The sequence below is a fragment of the Phoxinus phoxinus genome, assembly GCF_949152265.1.
Source record: "Phoxinus phoxinus genome assembly, chromosome: 20".
In the NCBI taxonomy this organism is placed as follows: Eukaryota; Metazoa; Chordata; class Actinopteri; order Cypriniformes; family Leuciscidae; genus Phoxinus; species Phoxinus phoxinus.
In genome coordinates this window covers 13076584-13100766 of record NC_136895.1, presented here as the reverse complement: position 1 = coordinate 13100766, position 24183 = coordinate 13076584, and the positions used below count along the sequence as shown (strand labels likewise).

Below are 24183 nucleotides of genomic sequence, written 5' to 3'. Positions count from 1 at the left end.
TGTTTCACTAAATAGTCATGGGATCTGTCGGCCAAAGTGTTAGAAAAGAATCATTCCTCTGATGTTTTAATTAAACGAAATGTAAAATGTAACATGGTGCATATATTTAGCAAAATGCTCCTCTCTAGAGTAATTATTTCTAGCTGACTAACGAGTTTATGGTCACTGGATATGGTTTTCTAAGGTAAATGTGATTTTACATGACATTGTTTACAAGCTGTTTCACTGACGTCTTTCCACGGTTGAAACACTGATTGAGCGATTCCATGTGACATGATACGGATTTCGACAAGTTGTACTCTCTCTTTAACACACTTTCAGATGCTCATTCATGTTTATTCCGCGCTGTAACTGGTATTATTAAGGCGGAAGAGAAGATCTCACGCCACAGCGCCAAAAGAGGTATTTATGTTTTTGAATTTCGTAAGAAAATGGACGTAATTTGAAATCCGAGACTTTGTTTCATATCAATAGTAACAAAGCACAAAGATTATTGCGATTTATTGGATGGGGATGCGCGCTACAATGTTCCAATCATTCATCAACTGGAAACAGGATGACTAGCCTAATCGATTCTTGGGATTTAAGAATCGATATCGGTTCGTAAAAATGAGAATCAATTAAAATCAAGAAATCTATATTTTTTTACCCAGCCCTAATAATAAGACATTTCACACCCAATATACTGACATCATATTGGTTATTTTTTATTAACCGTATCAGGCGATATTGGATATTTAATTGTTTCTGTATAGTTTTTAGATTTGATAGCAATAACTTAGGGATAGTAGAAGTTTCTCTGAAGATTTAACCCTTTAATGTGTGTTAATTGCATTTAGAGAAATATATGTAAGGGATAATGTATAGCGAGGCGGTTGTTATAGCAAATACAACTCCGACAGGCTGATCGGGTCTTGAATCAGCCTGAAGGGGTTGTATTCGCTAACAACCACCTCGCTATACATTATCCCGCTTATTACATGGCTACCTACCAAATAAATCAATAATTTGACACAAAATATTGATTTAAAAAGGAGTTTATTGATTAAAAAACTATTGTATTGCTTCCGTTAAAGAACACCGTGTCCATGGCAACGCTCTGTTTTTCATGGCAACGCCATTGTGTTATACTTAGCAACGGTCTGTTATCAAGAAATAATAGTCCGCATTCTACATTAGAATTTAACCAAGCCATATACTATATATATATATATATATATATATATCAAATGTATTTGTCTTTAAACTAAAACGTAAGATATTTTACTGGAAACAAGACAAAATACTGAGTAAGAAGAATAGTTTTCATTAATTCGCAAAAGAAAAGCGAAAGAAACTGGGTGAACAATATGAAGATATCACTATGAAGCAAACCAAAGACAAAAAAAGAAAATGGAGTGAAAAGTTCAACAGTGTCCAATCTTTATTTTATCGTCCTAAAAAAATGACAGTGGACAGAACAAAAGTCAACATCCAACCAGTGGCTGCGGCTAATAAATAGTAGTATATCTTCTTTTAAATTAAACGTTATAACATTACAAGTAATGCCTACGGTTTTTGTGTGTGGCACACATGCTACAACTTTACTTTTTTTTTTCAACTTGACCTCTCTACTAGGTCATTTCTTTCTTTAATGTTATACATCTGTGTGGCAATAAGGCACTGATGTTGAAATAGGATAGTCCTATGTCAAGATCCTCTCACAAAAGTGTCCAAACCACCTCAACCAATAGGCTGAGGTAGTTTTTTGTTACTAAAGTCATTGTAGGACATGGCAAAGCAGTTTATAAAGATCTTCTGGAAGTGCCAGGAAAAGACGATAGTGTTGTCCCCACACTGTAGCTTCGGAAACCACCGGAAGGGCTTGAAGGAGCTGCGTCCTTATCTACACAGGAAGCACCCTCAGTTGAGAAGCACTCCTGGCATTTCAGTAACACGTCGGACTTGTGTTTCTTGTCATTGCCTTGATATCAACAGCATGTTCCCAACCATTGCTCCTTTTTGTCTCCTGCTAGTTTCAGAAGGTCCACACGGCGGGGGGCGCGAGCTTTTGGGGGTTCTGGTCCTGCACACAAACCAGACCGTTCCAGTTTTAGCATTGGTGTGATATATCCACACAGTCATCCTCGAGCATCATCCGCAGCAAGGGACTCGAGGAGGGTCTTGTACATCTCAGATCGTAGAAATCTGGGGTAAGAGTCACGTTCCATCAGACCGAAAACGATCTTCTGAGCCTCGTCGAAACACTCTGCCGTCGGACTCCTCACATTTCTTTTGATTTCCTCCCGTGTGTGATAGTCGATGTTTATCTGTGATGCAAATGAGAGGCATTTACGCTATCCCTACACTGGAAGCAACCGATTATGAAATGTACTGTCCAAATAATGAGAAACTACATTGGAAATATGCAAAATTAAGTCGGAATTGCAAGAAATTTACAAACTATATGCGTAATACATCGCAAAAGAGACAACAATGTACCACGATAAGTATAAAACAGTATAATTGTAAAACAGTATTAGTGTGTGTGGGGGCCAGTATCAGATAACATTGTTCATTTCTTTATTAATTTCACATTCAAGCGCTGTTCTTTATATTTGGTTTACGTCTGCTATGGCTCCTTTCCAGGTATCGAGATCCTCTGCTGGAGGCCTACAAATTAACTTATAATAGTTAACTTATTTTTTATAATATAATATAATATTAATATTTTCCAACAATTATAGTAATATAATAAATAAAAAAATTATATATAAACACATACATATTTTTTATTTATTTATTATATTATATGTTAATTAGTCAATTTAATATTTTAGTAAAATATTATTATTATTAAAATTATAATAAATGAATAGTAAATGAGTATAATGGATCATTTATAATATTTGTAATAATAATATTCTAATAATTATCCTAAATATTTTTTTTATTTTATTATACTATTTATTAGAATTATTATATAAATAGTACATGAGCATAATGAATAATTTATAAAATTTATAATAAATCTAATAATTGTATTTATTATACTATTTATTAGAATTATATGAAGTAAATTATTATTACAATAAATACTATAATGAATGTTTTAATAATTGTATATACATATATATATATATATATATATATATATATATATATATATATATATATATATATATATATATATATATTTGTATTGCCACCGTATATACAAATAAATACGAATGAAAAATTATTCTTTTTAAATATTATTATATTGCTACTGTGAATTTATGGTAAGATAGAGATGATTTAGTGTTATTTAAATATAGAACGTATACTTTTTTTTCAAACAGATGGAGAAAGTAAAGGTGTAGAGCAGCTCTGCAGCACATGGAAAACTATAATTCAACTGAAAGCATATCACGACACTACAGCACGTCTAGTGTAGACATCCTCATTGGTTATATAGAGATTTACAAGCGCATAGCGACAGGGTGTTGTATGGTTCCTCCTCTACCTCTTTCGGAGATTCTGCTTCGACGAATTGCTCAAAGATTTTCCTCGCCTTCGAGCTCATCTTATGTGACGAAGTTATCTTCTTGTAGTCCTCACAGGTCAACCAGAATTCGATGTTTTCATCGCTGAATTCTGATTTCAGAAAGGTGCGGAATGTGGCCATGCCATCTGGAGGGAAGCAAATGCGGGAGTGCGCGTCAAAACACGAAACCAGCACCTCTTTAATTTACTAGTGTTTTAGTTTACTCTCGCCTCAGCAAACCAATGCCAAAAATAGATATCAGTGCTTTGAAAAAAAAAAAAAAAAAGACTTACATTTGGAACCGAGAAGCCGTTCCAGAGACTGGGACCATTGTTGGGTGTCTTCTAAACTTAGCCTGCTGAGATCAGACGGGTTTGATTAGTTGACCTTAACTGGATTAGGAGCAATAACTCTTGTTTGAACTATTTTGGACCTGGTGTCCTTATATGTGTGTCACTTTTTCCTTACCTCTCCGGAGTAGACGAACTGGTGAACATACACTTTAGTCGGCACATGAGGTTCTTTCCTCTATGGAGAGAAAGTCAGCTTTGTTGTCGGCATTTTATGCTTCACACATCCAAAACCTACGCTAAAGCATCCTGGGACTCATAATAGATTCCCTTGTGCTGATAGTTGAGTAAAAATGCCTGAAGATCACACTTACAAGGTCTTGTTTCTCCTGAAGTCGTCTTGGTCCATGTTGACGTCCGTTGGGAGAGGCTGTGGGATTAGGCCAGGCATTGTAGAGCGAGGGCTTATTGCCCAGAAATCCACAGCCGCACGGTCCTGCTCGTGATCATGCTGCACTTGGTGCTCTACAGGTTTCCCTTCTGCGTATCCGGCTCTGCTTTTTATGCCCTGCGACGGTTGCTAAGGGCTCGTTTCACCAACAGGGACTCGGCGAACCACAGCAAAGAGGAAGCCCCATCGAACCCTCCCCCCTGCTCCCAGTCAGTTGCTCGTGTGCGAAAAAAGCATAGCCTGTTTCTTCATATTTTTAGACATGTAAATATATACGTACCTGCTGAAATAAGCAGATAAGCAAATTACAACTTTGCATGTTTTGGCTTTTTCAGTAATCTACGGACGGAACAGGGCCAAATTTTAATGGCGCACGAATGAAAATAAGAGTCAAATGAGATGGTCAGTCTGCGTCGTCTGTCTTTGTTTAGCTTTTTATTAGCATATAAGGAGGAATCCTTCTCCAAACATAGATAATGAGTAACTAGCTTCACCTGCACTAAAAGACAAGAGTTTTACAGCCTGGAGAACTGATGCTGAAGTTCTGCAAGATCTTTGGTTCTCTAGTACTTTGGAAAACCATCTATGTTCTGGTGCTTTAAAGAACCCAGAAACAAACATGCTGATTTAAAGAATCTATATTAGATCTTTTAGAAACTCCAAGGAAGGATATGGCCAGAAACATTTCTTGATAAGAAAAGAGTTCTTTGCTGAACCAACTAAACACTACTTATTAACCCTTCCATTCATGAATGTTTCGCCAATCTTTATTACATATTCAGGTCTTAAGCCTAACACGGATGGATCTCTACCTGTCGCGATGATATTAAAACTCTCCTGATATAAGAGTAACAATTACAGAAGAATAAAATAAAGCATATTTTGGAGCTTGGAAGGGTTCAGTTTTATACCATCATCACTGTCCTCATCAGAGCTCGTTTCCTAGTGCGTTCAGCATCTGGCTCATATTGGCGATCTAAAACATATTCTCAAAACTATCATTTTCAACATCTTCAAAATCAATATTTTGATTGCTGACAGATTCTTCACCAGATCCACCATCAAGTGACAGTGACCCTAACATTTGATTGCGTTCAGTACTTGCTCTGCAGTAAATCGCTGAGCCATTTCAAGGTTTGCTGATGATACTTCCTGTTCTTTTGTTTTCTGCCTGCGGTGACTATGAGTGAACCGTCACTTCATACACATCATTGTGTCTCAGACATTGACACCTTGAGGAATAAAAGTTGAATTGCACTTATTCATCAAAGATTCAAGTATTGTTGTGCAGAACAATATACTTACACTGATACACACCTTGGGTCGGTAGCGACCCTATACAATTTTTACAAAAAAAAACATTTAAAAAAAGTTATGTCTCCAACATGCAGGAACCTGCTGGAAAAATGTATATGATATTATAAACCCCAGCAGACAAAAATGTGTTTTTATCAAGACAAGATTAGTTCAGGTTGCATGTATCATGTAGTGCAACTCTACATAAGAAAACATAATGATATTTATAAATTAATAATTTATGATATTTGTAAAAATAAAAAAGTCTTATGAACAAATTTTTTTTTCAATTTTTTTTCTTATTAATATATATATATATATTTTAATTTGCAACACATCAAAGTCATATGGTGCAACCAAAATGCTAGTAAAAAGCATATTTATGATAGACTCTTGTCATGACTGTGTAAAGTCAGTATATCTCTAAAATTTTCTGATAATTTTTTTCTTTAACAAGACAAAATTAGATTAGGTTGTAAAATGTCTTTCTAAAAGTACATTCTAAAAAACTAGATTTTTAAAATATTTCCTTTTTCATGGTCACTCATAATAAATCATAAACCCTTTCAATAGACCATTTCTTTGTTTTATTATGTGCATTAATCCAGTGACTTTGCGAAGTTTTTTTCTCCATAAGTTTATTCCAAAATGGATCTAGGCAGTGAAGTGTTCACATTAGACTCCATGTGTTAATGACAGCGTGTGTAGACATCCTCAGTCACCTGACCAGCGCAATCGATCTCACTGCTCCACACATACTGTAACACTGTCAGTTTCTCCATTGAGCAATTTTTTTGTGCCTCGAGCAATATCAGCGCCTGAGAACATTACTCATTTCCTTTTAGTTACCATGGCGACTGTTTTGGCAGCAGATGGTGGTCAGATTAAGTGAGAGATTGGTCAGGGTGCTCAGGCTGAAACCGACTAACAGACAAATATTGGTAAAACGGTTTGTCAATAATCGGTGCATCCGCTAGATAGTTTCAAGAGGGGAGCTTTCATTTAACTGTCGCCTGTGTAAAATAATTTCCTTTTGTCAGTGTTACCACATGATTTCACATCAGTGTCATTTCTGAATGACAACATTTGTGTTGCGTTGAGATGAGAAATGAATGTATGAGGGGAAATATAATTACCGTAGTTGTACACACACAGTATAAGCAGCAGCAAATAGTGTACAGAACAATCAATTACGTATAGCCTCTCAACAAAAAAAAAAACTGTTAGTGTCATTTTCACCTCTTTTAGTACTATTATACATTTCATACATACGTTTAATAAAAAAAATGTCATTATTTTTTCAAGGAGTGAACTTTCTAAGTACAAGCAAGCAATAGCTCCTGCTTGTTTATCACTTTATTTTACATTTTGTCATGTTTGTCAGTAGGAGACGATCTTAAAATGTCAACTCTGTTGTAAGCCAATGTGTAAGGTAAGTTGATGAATATAACAGAACTCCATTAGTCTTCTGAAAGAGTTCTTCTGGTTCTGCTTTATATTGTCATATTTTAATGTCCAAATTAAAATTTTCCATGAGAAACCCCCTTCATAAAATCAAATGATGTGCATTCATTAATACTTTTAAATTAAAAAGCATCTTAATCCAATAAACATGGATTTTTTTTTTCAATATGACGAGGACAGTTATTTCTTAAAACAGTGCTGTCTTTATTATAGAATTGCTTTCCCCAAGAAAGGACATACACTGAGTGTGATCTATCATGCGTCACACGGCCATTGACATACACTGTTTTGGTGGAAATCGAGGTTAGTCAAACATAGTTATACTTAGTGGCTCAGAATTGCCTTTTTAAGTCTTGAGTTTTAGGATAAAAAGTCTTTGTCACAGTGGGGTCAGGCGGTGACATGGATTATTATTTTACTTTATGGCAGCGTCTCTCACTTAAGGCTCGTCTCTGCATCAGTTCGCTCGGGTCGGACATGTGACCAAAACACAATTCTTCAGAGACTATGGAAAACCTCGGTTTTCTGCTCATAATTAGTCAGTGTCCATACACTGTCTAAATATAGCTAATCTGCTATTTACTGTATGCTTGTGTGTTCTAACCATAACGATGGCGTGACGTTCACTCATACTTTGGACAGATGAAGTTATTGAATGCCTGGAAAAAATATATCAAAAAGTTTAATTGTAGGTTGAATCAAAACATTATATCTCATGTAATATGAAAACTGTTTGGTACCAATTGTGTGCACTGAATAGTTGATCTACAATTCACTTTATAATTTTTTCTTAAAATTGAAAAATCCATATGACTTTAGGTTGTTTCTGGCCTGTTATGATTATAATTATCACTAAAACAGTAGAAATACTGTAGAAAGACAGTAACAGGGCTGAATCATAACCTAAAATATTATACAGTGTGTATATATATATTTACATACATACTATATTTAAGTAACTTCAGGTTTTAAATCAACCTCGTCATATTGTCACTGTTTTAGTTTTAATTAGTTTTTGTATTTCTTTGTTCCTTATATTAATATTTGAGGAAATAATGACATTAAAATGCCTTTCTAATAAGCGTCTTGTAATATCATGACCTTCCTCGGATACTTTGCTTGTAATGTTTAATTAAACTGTAAAAGTCAACCCTGTTACTCAAGATATTTTCGTATAATCTTTTTTATCATTATTTATATGAATTAGGTAAAGTGAATGTTTATCCTGGAACTGGTCCTGTGTGGTCTCTCAAATAGTATGAGGTCATACAAGTTGTATTAATAAAAAATAATTAGCAAAATGCTGTTTAAAATATTTTGAAAAGGAGACAACATGACACAAAATCTTGAGATGTCACAATACAATTTATCAACACATTTGTCTGGTACAGTCCTAAAATAAATCTACTTTTAAGATTAACTTTTATAGAAAAGGCACCCATTTCACAGAACAGAACAGTCCATCTCTCAAATAACTGTGGAAATGTACCTTCATTCTAGATAATTTCCTGTAACGGGGACATTTTTATTTTTTCTCATTCATCTTATCACTCTAGTCTAAACCAATGAGTTGAGCATCTGCACACCACATACACTTTCTGTTCTCTTCAGTCATTTCCTCTAAACCACGTGCATATGTCCTCTTTCTCTGCGGCTGCTCATTAAGAAACCTTTTTCCAGTGAATTAGCTGTCATCGGTACAGTTAGTCTACATTGGTTTCCTGGCCGTGTTCCTCAGGTTCTGATAGGCCTCAGATTTGAGGAACCTTGGGCAGGAGTCTTTCTCCATCAGTCTGTATATATGCATCTCAGCTTCATCAAAACAAGCGAGGTCGGGCTTCACCAAGGATCTCTTGATCTTCTCACGAGTGTGATGGTCGATGTTGACCTGTGAAAATGTAACATTCAGATTTATGGAAGATAAATTGAAGTATATTTTCTACAACTAATTGAAATGGTGTTTGTTAAGCAAATACAGCAGATGCTAAAATTCAGGTTTGTTTTTCTGTTCAACCATTATTAATGCATTTTAAAATTTGTGTCAATTAATTTGCAAGATATATTATATTTTAGAAGAAATCTGGTGCCTTGCTCTCTCGGGTTTGAACCTACAACTTTTCAGTTACCATCCCAAATATTCAACTACAATTGCACCTATTAATAAACTTAACTATGATGCAACAGCATTTCAGTCGTAATGCACTGTAACTGTTTGGAAAGGTTCTACTCTTTTTAATGCTTTAATAAGTGCACATACTGACCTCTTTTTGAGCCATGGGATGGAGAAACTCTTTGTAAATATCTGCTGCCTTGTTAGAGAGTCTGCCAGATGAAGTCATTCGCTTATATTCCCTGCAGGCAAGCCAAAATTCAATGTTCTCCGCACTAAACTCAGACTGGAGAAATGAACGAAACGCAGCCAGGTAATCTGTTCGGAGAAGAATGTAAAAAAAAATAAAATAATTACAATATACATAAACTCTTAAAAATAAAGGTTCCAAAATGGGCTTTTCATAGTGATGCCATAGAATAACCATTTTGGGTTCCCTTAAGAACCTTTAAGTCAACAGTGCTTTAAAGAACTACTCGGGTACTAACGTAACCTCAGTTCCCTGAGATAGGGAACGAGTATTGCGTAGCTATACGCAGTGGGGAAACTAATTTCCTCCGATTTATTGAAGCTTAAAATGTAAAGCGCATTGCAGACAGTGAGAGACTGGCTCACTCATTGGCTGTGCTGCAGCAACTGCACATCCAATGGCCAATTCGCCACACCCTGATGGCGGGCTCTGATGTATGTCTGCGCGCTGTTAGCTGATTGGCGCATACGAGCCCGCCATCAGGGCGTGGCAGAGCCTATAAAATGAGCCCGAATTCTCCATTATAGCAGGTTTAAATCGACTGAAGCGACAAACTTGCAATGTTACTATAGTGCAGCAGGCTACGCAATTCTCGTTCCCTATCTCAGGGAACTAAGGTTACGTTAGTAACCGAGTAATTCCCTTTCGAACGGTCACTTCGTATTGCGTGGTTGTCCGTGCGGACTAAGACGTGGTGTCCCTTGAGCTCCGACAGAAATGCTTTCAGGGCCAAACAAACTGCTGCCATTTCCAGGCAGTTGATGTGTAAGCTCCGCTCCGTGCTCGACCAGAGAACGGAGGCGGGCTTGCCCTCGTGCAAAGCACCACAACCTTGGTTGGAGGCATCTGTGAAGACCACTTTCTATCTGGAGGCCACTCCAATGGTCACACCCTCTTGGTACCAGCTTTGATCCCGCCATGGAATCAGAGTACGCAAACAGCTGTGATTCACCGCAACGCGCATGCTGCCTGACCGCCAAGCACGGGCTGGCACGTGCCAGTCCCATCTGGAGTACTGGCGATGCGGCTGCCATGAGACCGAGAAGTTTCTGAAACTCTCTGAGGGGAGTGCGTGCTCCTTTTGAAGGAGGCTGTTAAAGACAGGCCGAACGGCAGGACTGTGTATTGATAAGCCCGAAGGCGAATCTCAAGAATGGGCTGTGATGATGGGCTATCTGAATATGAAAGTATGCGTCTTTCAGATCCACAGTGAAAAACCAATCCCCTGGGCGAACCTGCGCAAGGATTTGTTTTATAGTTAACATTTTGAACGGCCGTCTCATGAGAGCTTTGTTCAAATGTCTCAAATCTAGTATGGGTCTGATGCCGCCGTCTTTCTTTGGGACTAGAAAATCTGGAGCGAGTAGCCTCACTTTATAGTGTTTATAACCCAACTCGACACACCGGGAATGGCTTGCCAGGCCAGGGCCTTTGTGGCTAGGGTTTGACACTTGTTTAGGGATGGGCCGCCTAACACAGGGGGACCGGACACCTTTATGTTGTGATTTGTGCACATACTGAGTATTTGTTTGACTGAGAAGGCTTGCGCCTCGGGCAAAGTCATAGATACAACTGGGAGAGGGCCACCTAGTGTAGGGGGACCGGGAACCCGTGTGTTGTGTGCTTGAAACATACTCTTTTTGTGCTTTATTTGGGTCGCCGTGAAAACAGCGTTTGTGTGATGGGGTGCGCGCAGTGCAGCGGGCCTGTTTGCTGCAATATAAAATTCTCCAGCCGCCTGAGCTAAACAGGGAGCTGCGAGAATGGTGGTTTTCTTTGAGGGTGGTCCAGCTAGAGCGAGACACGCACCCTGTCTTTTCACCCCCGATACTAGGAGGATTTTGGCGGTCTAGGGCCCGACGCACTGGTGGATCGGGAGCCCTGGCGCTGAGGCTGTGGGTAACGCTTAGCTGGCCGCGAGTGGCGTTGGGTATCAGCTCAGGGCGGGGCTGAGGGACCTGCTTCGCTGGCTTCTTTGGCAGAGACGAGGCCGCAGCTTTGGGCCTACTGGACGCGGAGCTGGAGCGCTTCGGCAGGAAGTGTTTCATGGCCTGAGACGACTTCTTGGCTTTGGTGAACCTCTCAGACCGCCGGGCCGAAAAGACCGGAGCTAGAGTAGAGACCGGATTAGAGGCTGTCATCGTGTTCGTCGACTGACGCACCAAACGAAACCAGGCCCGCCACGTGGGTGGGGGGACGCTGGTCCGTCTGTGAGAAAGGGCCAGAGAAAGCTCTCGGGCTAATCTCCATGCTCTCGGGCTGTTGCTGGTTGCGGCGCTTCTTCTTCCTCGACAGAAGCAGCGCGGGAAATGTAAGAGTGGGGGGGGTGCGGCGTCGCCATCTTTCACGAGAGCTAGCCACGACCGCAGCACCGACACAGGCATGCTCTCGCAGAGAGAGCAGCCGCCAGCAGAGAGCGCAGCTTCAGCATGGGTAGGCCCCAGACACGAAATCTGAGGAAATGAGCTTCCCCACTGCGTATAGCTATGCAATACAAAGTGACCGTTCGAAAGGGAACCATTTATTCTTAGAGTAAAGAACATTTTAATAATATAAGGGTTTGTTCACACTTGGCAGGTTCAGTTAATAAAACAAACTTTGATGTGATTGCTCTGTTAGGGTGCTGTATTTTGTATTTCGTTTCTCTTGGTTCTTTTGGTCCAGATCAAAAAAGAAAATTATACATTTAGTCCTGGTTCGCTTAATGTTCAGACTGTCATGCACAAAACAGTTTTGTAAAATGATATATGAATCATTTTTATTTTATCATATATCCTTTTACAAAAGTACGTAATTAGTAAGTTCTTGCTTTTTCTCTTTTTTTTCTCGTGTGCTGACTAATGAGGGAGCTGCTGTGCCTCTGTGAAACGTTGTTTGTACATGTATTTGTTTAATTATTGTTGCAAGCAATCATAAGCATATTGCAACAAAAAAAGGTATTTACTGTTTGGGTCGGGTTCGGGCTTAAAATATAACCACAATGGTCAGGTCGTGTCAGGTTAAATGATCAAGCGCGGGGCCATTGCAGCCTCTGAGAACGGCCCTGTGCTTGAGCATGAACCTTTTTAGGGTCCCATCTTGTGACATCACATCCTGTTTTTGGTTTGTTTATGGTCGGGATTGTGTTCACATTTCAGTCTAACTACTCCAGAGTTAATTTGAAAGAGGACTGAGACCAATCTTTTCAGCAGTCTCAGTCCACTTGTTTGGTGCGCACCAGGGTTCAGATGGCAGCGCTCACACTTATTCAAATGAACTGCACTAACAGAGCAATCGCACCAGAGTTAATTTTAATAGAAACCAAACCTGCCAAGTGTGAACACACCTTTAGTGGGGTTCATCTGAATAAGTGTGAACGCTGCCGTCCAAACCTTGGTGTGCACCAAACAAGCAGACCAAGAAAGCTGAAAAGGTGGACCTAAGACATCTAAACTAAACAAAAACAGGAAGTGATGTCACAAGATGTCACTTAAAGCCGTTGTTGTTGTTTTTGTATCTTTAGATTCAGTCTTAAAATGACTGTGTGAACACTATGCGCAGGACTTTTTTCTTTTTGGTCTGGACCAAAAGACCCAAGAGAAGCAAACCACAGTAGACCGAAAACACCCTAAAAAACTTTTTCCCACTATAAAGAACCTTTAGTGTAATGCAAAAGTTCAGGCAAAGATTCTTCATGGAACCATCAATAAAGAACTGTGTGTTGAAGAGTGTGTTGAACTAACCTCTATTTTCTAGCAGATCAGCTAGCTTTGGCTCATGTAAACGGTCCTGTCTTAAAAAGAGGAAGAAATTAGTGCCTAAAATAAAATATTTCTGCCATCCATTGTGATATAAAACACTTTTAAATATATTTGACAAATTTTTTTTTTCATTTAAATGACCTGTGGTGCGACATGCTATAGCTACTTTTTTTTTAACCCAAATTGTTCTTATTTTATGAAGACTACATAGACATTTGTACTGTTTGAACTAAAATTTCTGCAAAATAAAGAAATAAAATGTTCACACCAATGATCAAATGATCTATAAAGGCAACAACACTTTCTCCTATAGTTTACATTCATATAAGGTTTGACCTAAACATTTTCTACTTATGCATCAAGTACCCAAAAACTGATGATTTCAGATTTAATTGATCTATACACACAGGCATATAACAATAAACTTACTGATAATGAGAGACTTCAGTCTTTTTCTGAACCAAAACACATCTGATATTGTTTTTCTGCTTTTTTCTGCTCAACAGGACGTCCAGTCTATGGGATGAAAAAAATAAGCACTTTTGTATCCATCAAGCATATCAGTTGATTTAAGAAGTTTATATGTAGGCTATGCGGAGAGAAAAGTAAAATTATTTACGTCATTGGTTGTTTCTTATTCCGAATGAGATCCTTGAACTCGTAGATCCGAATCTTCGAGAAAAGCAGTTTAGGCATTGTGAGGTGGCGGTAAATATTTATTCAGAATGATCTGTGTTTCATGTTTTTGACAGACTTTTCCCATCTATATACGGTCGCCAGGCAGATAGAGTGGGATGTTTTCATACCTGGACATGTTCACACAAATCTCTGGATGCCATTAACACTACGAATCTTCCGCCGGGTATCCATGACTCATAAATATCACAATATTAGGTCTGTTTTCATGTCTACTCTTGAATTGGAAACACATTATGATAAGTTTCTTGTTTCTATGACAGCACGACATTTAAAGATTATGTAGCCCTATAAAAATAGCGTGATAAGGTCGCACAGCGGAACAGTTGAGAAGCTGTTGTCTGTTTTTTAGACAAACGAAGGTACTTCTGACTAAAAGTTGACACATGTGTAAAATATCTGGTGGTTAATGTAGGAGAGTCAAACATCTGAACCGGGTCACATCCTGCTAATGTTGTAATACATATCTTCGTGGGTTTGCGATTCATTGGTGTACACCAAATCAACAAACACTATCTTTGAGTTTCATAATCACATCAAACATCAATGTTGGGCTCATTGAGGCGTATCATTTGTCATTTGGGGGTGGTAAGAATGTGATGACAGTGCTTGGAACATGATTGCTGGGTAAGCTAAACTATGTTTCAGTAGCTACAAAATACACACTTCACTTTAAGTCACGCTTTCCCCCAGAACATTAAACAAACAAACAAATAAATAATAAAAAAGGCCACTGTAAAAAATTATAAGATCAATAAGTTACGACAACAAATGTTTTTACAATGCTTTAACTCATCGAAATAAGTTAAGCAATTTTCAACTTTTAATTTTTTTAAGTCAGTTTAATTAAATTTAAGTTGAAATGACTTAAACATCCAAGTTGATTGTACTTAAAAAATAAAGCCGCACCTTTTTTTTACAGTGTGTAAAGTTGATTGTGTGCATATTTGCAAATTATTTGCAGTGTGATATCTATCCTCATCTAAAAAAATTCAACATAATAATTATAACTAATTCAAATAACTAATTTATTTGTTTGAGGGAAGGCGGTTATATAATTGTTGTTGTTAGGCTGCTATATGTTAGACTATAAATTTGCCCTATAACTTCTGCTCTGTTGTTTAACCACCAGGTGGCATACATGGCAAAGAAAACACTCTCAAGGCACAGAAAGATTTTATTTGGTCTTACAGATAACATTTTCCAAACACCTACGGTGTGTTCACATCAGTTTTGTGAATGTAAAGCATTGGAATGTAAAGATTGCAGAAAGGAAAACTTAAAAATAAACAATTGATTCATTGTAAATGGCTGCATACATGAATGCTTACAAAAATGCTTACGGATGTATGGTCATGCTTGGCTTTTAGTATGTCATAAAATGAAGTCTCATTATATATCGGTGTACACATACATAATTCTGAGACCATATTGAAAACCATGAGATTAATTTTCATTGAAACCTGGAAACAAGAAATTCATTCAGCTTTTCAGTTTTCACATTAAATTGCAATGAAACTTGTATAAATTTTGAAAAATGCAAGATACAAGCTTGATAGACTTTTGTATTCCTCATAAATTTGTGTAGAGAGGAATTAGTATGAATAATAATGTGAAAACACAACTTAACTTTAAGCTTCCTCTAGAGTTTGACTTTGAAGCTTCGTACTCTTCTAGCCATTATTCTCTGATTGTCTCCCATAGTGACTTTCTGTAACATCCACAGCACCTCATGAAGCCGATACAAAGCATACCAGGTGGCCACAATCAGGACTACACCTGTGACCAAGAGAACAATGTACAAAGCCGTCATGAAGCCGCTGAATGGACCGGTCGACGGGACAGTCCACAGGTACACCCAACCATCGTAATGATTGTTGTGAACAATTTCAGGTCCGTTATCCAAAACTATTTTTTCGTAGAACGCCAGATCATTGTTGTAGACGTTGCCTGGTTTTATGTAAATATGATCAGAAGTAGGAGAAAAGCGAGAGTCTGTTGTTGCAAAAGTGCTTGTAATTGAAGATGCAGTTGAAGTCTCTGTAGTTCTTGCTTTTGTGCTTGAAGCTATAGATGATTGTGGGGTTGATGTTGCAGGAACCTGTGTGGGAAGGATGCTTGTAGTCATAATCATCGTCTGGGAAACAACCTCACCACATTTGAGCTCTGCATGGGTCAATGTTTGCAGCGAATGGCTTTGTAAGTGGTACGGTTCATAGCATGCTACTCCTTTGTTCAAGTCATTGATTAGCCTTGGGTTGTCGCGAATCCATTCTGCAATACCCATAATGCTACAATCACACTTCCATGTGTTGCCGCTAAGAGAGAGAGCATTCAGCGCCCCTGTGTGTGTGAAAACATCTCCGGGGAGATACTTTAGATGGTTGCGGCTCAGGTCCAGTATTTCTAGTCTTGAGGTATTGCAAAAGATTGTTGCCGGGAGAGACTCAAGCTTGTTATCATTAAGCATTAGAATTTGAAGACTAGTCAAATTCGAGAAGAGGTCCGGCTCCAGCGCCCGAAGGTTGTTGTGTTTCAGGGACAGTTTATTCAGGTTGGGCAGGCAACAGAAGAGGTCCTTTGGTAGGTAGTTCAACTTGTCGTTCAAGTGTAAATTGAGAAACCGTAGGTTTGTCATGTTAGCAAAAAGGTTCCAAGGGACAGTGACTAGACTAGTATTGTAAAGGTATAATTCTTGGAGCCCCGGCATGTTCCCCATCAGCTGGTCAGGTAAGGAGATCAAGGGGTTCTTGAAGAGGGTGAGCATGGTCAGGTTGGGTAAGTAGTAGAAACTCTCGGCTGGAATATACTTGAGTTGGTTGCCCGACATTGAAAGGTTGAGCAGGGATTGCAAGTTCCAGAAAAGACGCGGAGGAATCTCTCGGATCTGGTTCTTATGAAGCGATAAAAAACACAGCTTGCTTAGATGGTCAAAGGAACCACTTTCCAGAGACACCAACTGGTTGGACGAGAGTACCAGAGATTCGAGTTGACGCAGGTTGTGAAAAAGTGTCTTTGAGAGGTTCCTCAGTTGGTTACCAGCTATGTTTAGGTAAATCAGCTCCGTCAAGTTCTGGAAGACGTCAGCGTCCAGCTGAGAGATGCGGTTCTTGCTCAAATCCAGCTCTATTAGGTTGACCAACCCCTCGAAGTGTTCTGAACTAATGGAAACTATTTGGTTATCATCTAGCTGCAGTTGCTCCAAGTTGCTCTGCTCACTAAACACCTTGGGTGGGAAGACCAAGAGTTTGTTTGATGACAATTTGATAGACCGAAACTGTGGAGCACCATGAAAGGCTTCTGGTTGAATTGTGTCAATAGCGCTATGCGTGATCATTACCCGTAGCAGAAGAGAGAACGACTGAAAACTTCTGTCTTTGAGGACCTTTATGTTTGTGTCTTTTAGCAAGAGCCGAAAGGTTGTTTTCGGGTCGAGAGGGGGGATGTCGCTGATGTCTCCAATGCATTTTGCGTCACCCTTATCATTACAGAAGCAACCACTGGGACAGTGAGCGCCGAGGGTGAGCTGAGGCAGAAGCAGAATAAACGTGAACCACATACTCTCAAACTAGGGAACAAATATAGGTACATGTTAGTATAAGAATCACATATTTGCAAAGCACGTGTCTTCATTAAACAATTGACCAATAATTATTTTACGGAAAAATAAATTGCAGCATATACTTCACTTGTGATTAAAAAGGTTATTTTGATATTCCCCCCCCAGGTATAGTTCACCCAAAAATTTAAATCTTATCCAAATAATGGAAGTCAATGGGGTCCAAAACAACTTTGGAACTGAAGAAAGAAATTCTTACAAGTTTGGAATGACAGGACATATTATTTTAGGTGAACTATTCTTTGTTACCAAAACAAATGAATTAGCCATGTTGAACTTACCTCTCGCAAGTATTGAAGACTGTCTGGATGAAATGGATGCGTTCATGCTTTTAATAACCATAATTTGGAAATAGCTCTTCCCTTTCTACACATATCTTGCTCTGCAGTGCAGCCCACATGGAAGACTGCATCCGTCCTGATGAGTTTTTTTTTTTTTTTATCAGATTTGCCAGTTGAGTGCCAGTAAAATAGTTTTAGAACTCATATTAATGTGCAGCGTTTCATCATGTGCACTTGTAGAGGACTTTGTCTTCCAATGTATATGTTTGTTTTTTGTTTTGTTTTTTAAGAAATATTTAATAATGCAATTCGGGACAATATGTGTCCCTATTGAAAATTAAAACAGTACCTTTTTCTTTTCCTTTTTTTTGTTGTTGTTAAAAAGAAAGTATCCAAAAAAAAAAAAAAATGTTTCACCTAATTCTTGTTTGGCAATTTTCAAGTTAGTTTAATTCAGAATTTCCTTAAAGAGGTTTTCTAATTCAATTATTTGTGGACATTTTTTGATGTCACTAATCCTCTCTCTTCATATGTTCATAATGTGTTGGTAAGGGAAAATATGCGTCACATTTGGGATGTTCAACAAAGTCTCAACACTAGAGGGAGGCAAGAGCTCATATCATTCAAAGCAGAAGACAATCAGTTCTACATTTATTTTGAAATGATTCCAGTAAAAATATTCACTCATGCGTTTAATGAACTCGAGATCCCTAAAGAATAAGATGAAGAGTGACATCAATCAATTTCACTTGATTTTTTATTGATATAGCATTTAAATAAAATACATTTTTGTTTTAAGAGTGCAGTCATGAGTCATCATGACACATTATGAATACATATATAATTCCATATCTAAAAAATTTCTACTCATTTGATACATCATTTAAGGCTTTAGATTATTTTGCAGATTTTCTTGCTTCTGGTTCTTCACTTTAAGATCCTCAAACACAGTATTTCCAGAAACAGGCTTTAAAATAAAAGAAAAAAATTAAGCATTTGCATTTATGCATTTGACAGACACTTTTATCCACTGCATTGAAAATATATATTTTTTTGTGTTCATAAAAAATTAACACTCACCATCATCTCTTTTGCTGGTAGATCTCTCTTTTTCAAATGCATTTGACACCAATTTTCTTTCTAGATTTAGCTCCTCTTGAAGGACTGCGAGCTGAAACGAGGATTTCTGACAATTAGCTTTCATAATAATTAGTTTTATTCATAAATTTGCCGTGCTCTGTAGATTACTTACAAATTGTAGTCCATTCATGAATACAAATTACATGTTGAAAATGTTATTTAGTAACATAATCTATTACATTACACATTTTAGGTAATATAATCATACTACTTTTAGATTACTTTTGATCTTACATAGATTTGAATAGAATATTTTTTTTAATATAGTGATATAACAATGCATTTGTATATTAAAGAGATAGTTCACCCACAAATGAAACTTCTTTTATAATTTACTGGGTTTAAAAAAAATTGCTTAGGTTTGGAACAACATACGGGTGAGTACATGATGACAAAATTTAAATTTTTAGGTGAACTATCCCTTTAAAATAAACTTTTTTCCATTAATTGCACATGAGCAAAATGAAACATACCTCCTGCAGCTCCGTGATTTTTCTGGCCAGCTCGAGTCCTGTTATTCATCAAGAACATGTACGTAAGTGCCGGTTTGTATATTATAAGATACTTAAAATTAATTTTCAATTTGTCTACATGTTCACATAATCCTGTTAATTTACCTAGTACATCGTTTTCTTGGACGGGCATGATGTTTTTCCGTAGTAAAAATGCCAAAATCTGATTCTGGATGTCAGAATCGTCCTTTGAATGGAAAACCTGGTTATCTGTGAAATTGGACATATGCAGTTTAGCTTACAATCAGCCAACCAATAACTTCATTTAAATCTGTCATAGTTTAAAATAGCAATAACAATGTACTCACCTGGACTTGCGAGGCTTCTTGTGTGAACGTTGAGAGCACCAATCAGAAGTAAAAAAGCAAGACGTGGAAGAAGACTTCCTGAGGGTTTTCTGTCCATGGCACTGAGTAAAAGCTCCTGGTGCGTATTTGCTCCTATACCTGACCGGACGCTCGACTGCTGGAGGCTCATCAGATGGGATGCTTTTAATCAGGCGTGAAGACGTGCGAATGTGTCATCGCTGTAAATCAAAGGTGTAAGGGCGTACGGTGTGTCAGGGGCTATATCTAAAGAGGGTCCGTGACAGCTGGGACTGATGTTCGGATGTGGTCTCAGGGCCAACGACTAGCAATCAATCAGAGGCGGAGTGAGGACAAGAGTAAATCACCAGCACTACTGGGGATCATTCATCTGTGGATGGTCAAATCTTCTTGGCATTCTTCTTTTAATTTTACTAAAAGTAAGTGTGAGTCAGTGACTAGAATAAGAAAAACAGTGTAATGATGGATACAGTATAATATGTATGATATAACGCGTCTTTCTTCAGATTTGGTGGCTTTTCCTATGTTATAGAAATTTGAATTGCACTAAGACTTCAAACATAAACATCCATAAACATCCAATTCATAATTAACAGACCTATTGTGTTAAATATTTGAGCCTTTTAACAATTTCCATAACATCAATGACAACAGTAATTTAAAAATAATTATATTTCTTAAAAATGAATCATAAATAATATTTCATCAGTTAATATACTCTATGAGTTACTCTATATTTACCATAAAAGACCATTTTTAAGTAATTTTTCATGATATATATTAGTGCTGTCGATTAATCGATTCTAACATAAAAGTTTGTTTTTATAACATGTGTGTCTGTGTATCTATTATTATATTTATATATGATATGTGTATGTGTGTGGGTGCACAAACATGTGTGTGTGTGTGTGTGTGTGTATATATATATATACATACAGTTAACACTATATTGCCAAAATTATTAGGACACTCCTCCAAATAATTTAATTCGGGTTTTCCAATTACTATTTCCGTGGCCACAGTTGTATAAAATAAAGGCATGCAGATGCTTCTACAAACATTTGTTAAAGAATGGGTCGCTCTCAGGAGCTCAGTGAATTCAAGTGTAGTAGCATACTGTGATAGGTTGCCACCTGTGCAATAAGTCCATTCGTGAAATTTCCTCACTACTAAATATAACTGTTAGTGGTATTATAACAAAGTGGAAGCAATTGGGAACAACAGCAACTCAGCCACGAAGTGGTAGGCCACGTAAAATCACGGAGCGGGGTCAGCTCAGCGAATGCTGAGGCGCACAGTGCGCAGAAGTCGCCAACTTCAGCTACAGACCTCCAAACTTCATGTGGCCTTCAGATTACCTCAAGAACAGTGCGTAGAGAGCTTCATGGGTTTCCATGGCCGAGCAGCTGCATCCAAGCCTTACATCACCAAGTGCAATGCAAAGTGTTGGATGCAGTGGTGTAAAGCAGACGCCACCGGACTGCGTCGGCGCAGTGGTTCTGGAGTGACGAATCACGCTTCCCTGTCTGGCAATCCGATGGACGAGTCTGGGTTTGGGGGTTGACAGGAGAATGGTACTTGCCATCCAACCAAAAGTTGGGTGGAGGGGGGATTATGGCGTGGGGTTGTTTTTCAGGGGTTGGGGTTGGGCTTGGCCCCTTAGTTCCAGTGTAAGGAACTCTTAATGCTTCAGCATACCAATACATTTTGGACAATTTCATGCTCCCAACTTTGTGGGAACAGTTTGGGGATGGCCCCTTCATGTTCCAACATGACTGCACAGTGCACAAAGCAAGGACCATAAAGACATGGATGAGTTTGGTGTGGAGGAACTTGACTGGCCTGCACAGAGTCCTGACCTCAAACCGATTGAGCACCTTTGGGATGAATTAGAGCGGAGACTGCGAGCCAGGCCTTCTCGTCCAACATCAGTGCCTGACCTCACAAATGCACTTCTAGAAGAATGGTCAAAAATTCCCATAATCACACTACTAAACCCTTCTGGGAAGTATGACGGCCAACTCCATATTAAACCCTATGGATTAAGATTTTTATAGTTGAAATGTGAAATATGACATTTACCGTTATTAAACCAATATTAAAGTTTTTTTTTTTTTAAACAATAAATTCATGTAGTTCATCTGACTTGAGAACTGAACGAATTCAAGCACTGCGCAGGTTCAGTGGGTGTGTTTGGGTTTGTTTGCTCGCGTACGCGCGCGCCCGCGCTTCCCTGCGTGTCAGAATGTGAGCGCGTGCTTGCGTGGCATGTCCCGCCCTGCTATCCGTAGCAAACACAACACACCGCTCAGCTTTTCCTCAGTTTCGTGTGTGTGCGCGTGTGAGCTCATCTGCTGTGGGGTACAGAGGGAGGGACGGACAAGAAACATCGCTTGGCGACATAAACCAATCAGAGCGACACATTACCGAAGACATTGATCGGATTTATTTATCCATCTGACGGAAACCGCCATCAGTCTGTCAAACAATAACCTTCAGAAACCCAGAGAAACATTAAGCGCCGACGACATGGCTGATTTTAGTATTGATAAGAACAACCTGCCTGGCGTAAAAGAGGGTGAGTGAAGATGAAGAAGATGATGGTGCGCGTGCCGAGACATTGTGTGTTTGCGTTAAAATAAACAGGCGAATGGCACGCGCTTGTCTCGCGCAGAGAGAAACGCATTTAAACGCACGACACGAGCTTCATTCATTGATGGTCGTTGAGTCCTGTCAGATGATTCAAAACGTTAAATATGATTACATTGTGTTGAATTATGAATAGCTCAGTAAATTGGTAATCTTTTATAACATGTACGGAAATATTTCCGTCAACAGAGCCATTGAATACTAACGTTAGCTGTACTGAGTCGTCAGCGGTGAAAAACGCTGTAATATTACAATATCTAACGTAATATAGAAAGAGAAAGCGACTGATTTCTGGCCTGTTTTGCCGTAAATATCATATTTTAGACGGCGTAGAATGGCTAACATTAGCATTAGTTGGTGTGTATTGGCGGTTAGCAGTGTGAATTCTGGCACATGTGTTTAGATTCAGCATGAAATCTTCTGCATACTGAAGATGACTGGTGCAACACAAGCTGTTGGTGGCTGATCATCTTATTAAAGGAAAAGCTTGCTTTGCAGGATTTCAACCCACTAATTTTAACCTCATTTGATGCTTAGGGAGGATTAATGTGGCAGTATTTGCAGACCTTTTAATTTCTGCCCCCAAATCCTGTGCTTGATAGTTTATTATCTGAGGTTCAGAGTCAGTTATTGGTCTAAAAAGTTAAATAAGCAAATTATAGTAATTGTGGACAAAATGTTTTTTTTCTAAACTTTCATTTTATTTGTTTCATATAAAATAATTGATTTCAACGGAAATATGGCCGAGAAGGTTAAGGGACAGGCCAAATTCACAATTTATAACGGACACATTTTCATTCAGATTCAGTTATTGCTCTGAAACCGAAATCCAAATATTAGTATTTGTAAGCAATTTGGGACCAAATGTTGGTTTCTAGTTATTAATTTCATGTGAAATAAATTATTTTAACCTAAATGCATTCAAAGAGGTTAAAGTTGCGTTCACATTTATTCAATAGAAATACGTACAATTTAGAAATTTGCATGAGACAAATAATTTCCCTGTGTTGATTTTGTATTGTCACAGTTTAAGTTTAGTCTAGTTTGTTGTCTAGTCAGTCTAGTTTGTTAAACTTTTAACTAGGGATGCACCGATACCAGTATCGGTATCAGGCCCAATACTGCGCTTGTGTACTCGTACTCATTAAATAGTTTTCCCCTTTTCCACCTCACTTTTAAATTGCTTATGAACGGCCGTGCGGATCAGCGGCAATTTGGGCCTGGCAATTGGTTGAATGGTGGGTTCATTATTATGCAATGGAAATACAGGTAGGCTATCGGTACTCTGTATCGGTCAGTATCAGACTCGTTCTGGAAAAAGTGGTATCAGCGCGCCACATACCTACTTTGAACTCAAAATTGTCATGTTGGCCAGTATAAAGCTGCTTAGTCTGGAAGTGACCTCTGAGTAAGCGGTTCTTTATTCTTGTTATGTTGTGGATAATAGACAATGGACCTCCTATTCCCACAAATGTTTCACTAATGTGACTGCCTTCAGGTGGGACATGCCAAATTCACCATTTTCCGACATTTGATGTTATTAAAACAAACCACTTTTCATTCAGAATTAGTTATTGGTATGAAGCTGGATTTCAAAAATCAATTAATCTAGTTAATTAAGGACCAAATGTTGGTTTCTAGTTGTTTACTAATTTCAATTATTTCCAGTCAGAGACCGCTGAATAGTAGAACAAAATAGCCTACTCTAAAAAAAGGCCATTAGACACCAAAGTGTCCTGTATTCGTGGAAAGTGGCCATTAGGCCATTTGCATATGTATGAAATCCATGGTCACAAGATGTGGCAGTGTTGTGAATCATTGAGCCTATTTATAGGCTTCACCTAGAACCCCAAA

The 24183-nt window shown here is 38.2% G+C and overlaps 5 protein-coding genes across 8 annotated transcripts in view; 1 reads left to right on the top strand and 4 right to left on the bottom strand.

Annotated features, from left to right (window-relative positions):
* Positions 1-1405: 1405 nt before the first annotated feature.
* rgs13b (regulator of G protein signaling 13b) lies at positions 1406-4393 on the bottom strand. Of its 2 annotated transcripts, none has more exons than XM_079592750.1 (5): positions 4170-4393; positions 3974-4033; positions 3799-3863; positions 3485-3651; positions 1406-2309 (listed from the first exon to the last, which is right to left on the bottom strand). In XM_079592750.1, exons 1-5 carry the CDS (start codon positions 4244-4246, stop codon positions 2121-2123), a joined length of 558 nt encoding a protein of 185 aa, XP_079448876.1. In that variant the 5' UTR covers positions 4247-4393; the 3' UTR covers positions 1406-2120. The 2 variants fall into 2 exon arrangements, with proteins under 2 accessions (XP_079448876.1, XP_079448875.1); XM_079592749.1 differs by having other exon boundaries at positions 3799-3860; positions 4170-4367.
* A 2802-nt stretch (positions 4394-7195) lies between these two features.
* On the bottom strand, positions 7196-13926 carry LOC306988628 (regulator of G-protein signaling 21). Its single transcript, XM_079593721.1, has 5 exons — positions 13726-13926; positions 13536-13622; positions 13089-13138; positions 9268-9434; positions 7196-8894 (listed from the first exon to the last, which is right to left on the bottom strand). Exons 1-5 carry the CDS (start codon positions 13800-13802, stop codon positions 8715-8717), a joined length of 561 nt encoding a protein of 186 aa, XP_079449847.1. The 5' UTR covers positions 13803-13926; the 3' UTR covers positions 7196-8714.
* A 1036-nt stretch (positions 13927-14962) lies between these two features.
* Positions 14963-17740, bottom strand: LOC306988661 (uncharacterized protein). Its single transcript, XM_079593765.1, has 2 exons — positions 17703-17740; positions 14963-17370 (listed from the first exon to the last, which is right to left on the bottom strand). The coding sequence occupies exon 2, from the start codon at positions 17359-17361 to the stop codon at positions 15445-15447; it is 1917 nt and encodes a 638-aa protein (XP_079449891.1). The 5' UTR covers positions 17362-17370; positions 17703-17740; the 3' UTR covers positions 14963-15444.
* Positions 15531-24183, top strand: part of ccdc50a (coiled-coil domain containing 50a) — a 30104-nt gene continuing 21451 nt past the window's right edge. Inside the window, exon 1 of one of the 3 annotated variants that reach the window (XM_079593767.1) lies at positions 15531-15654. In XM_079593767.1, the coding sequence (XP_079449893.1) occupies positions 15627-15654 (28 nt within the window). In that variant the 5' untranslated portion in view covers positions 15531-15626. Of the gene's footprint in view, positions 15655-21830; positions 22259-24183 lie in introns of those variants that run through there. The other 2 variants (XM_079593766.1, XM_079593768.1) reach the window with 2 other exon arrangements.
* Positions 18644-19786, bottom strand: uts2d (urotensin 2 domain containing; the record flags this gene model as incomplete). The annotated part of the gene is made up of 5 exons (XM_079593055.1): positions 19663-19786; positions 19460-19564; positions 19316-19353; positions 18783-18864; positions 18644-18669 (listed from the first exon to the last, which is right to left on the bottom strand). The coding sequence occupies exons 1-5, from the start codon at positions 19757-19759 to the stop codon at positions 18644-18646; spliced, it is 348 nt and encodes a 115-aa protein (XP_079449181.1). The 5' UTR covers positions 19760-19786.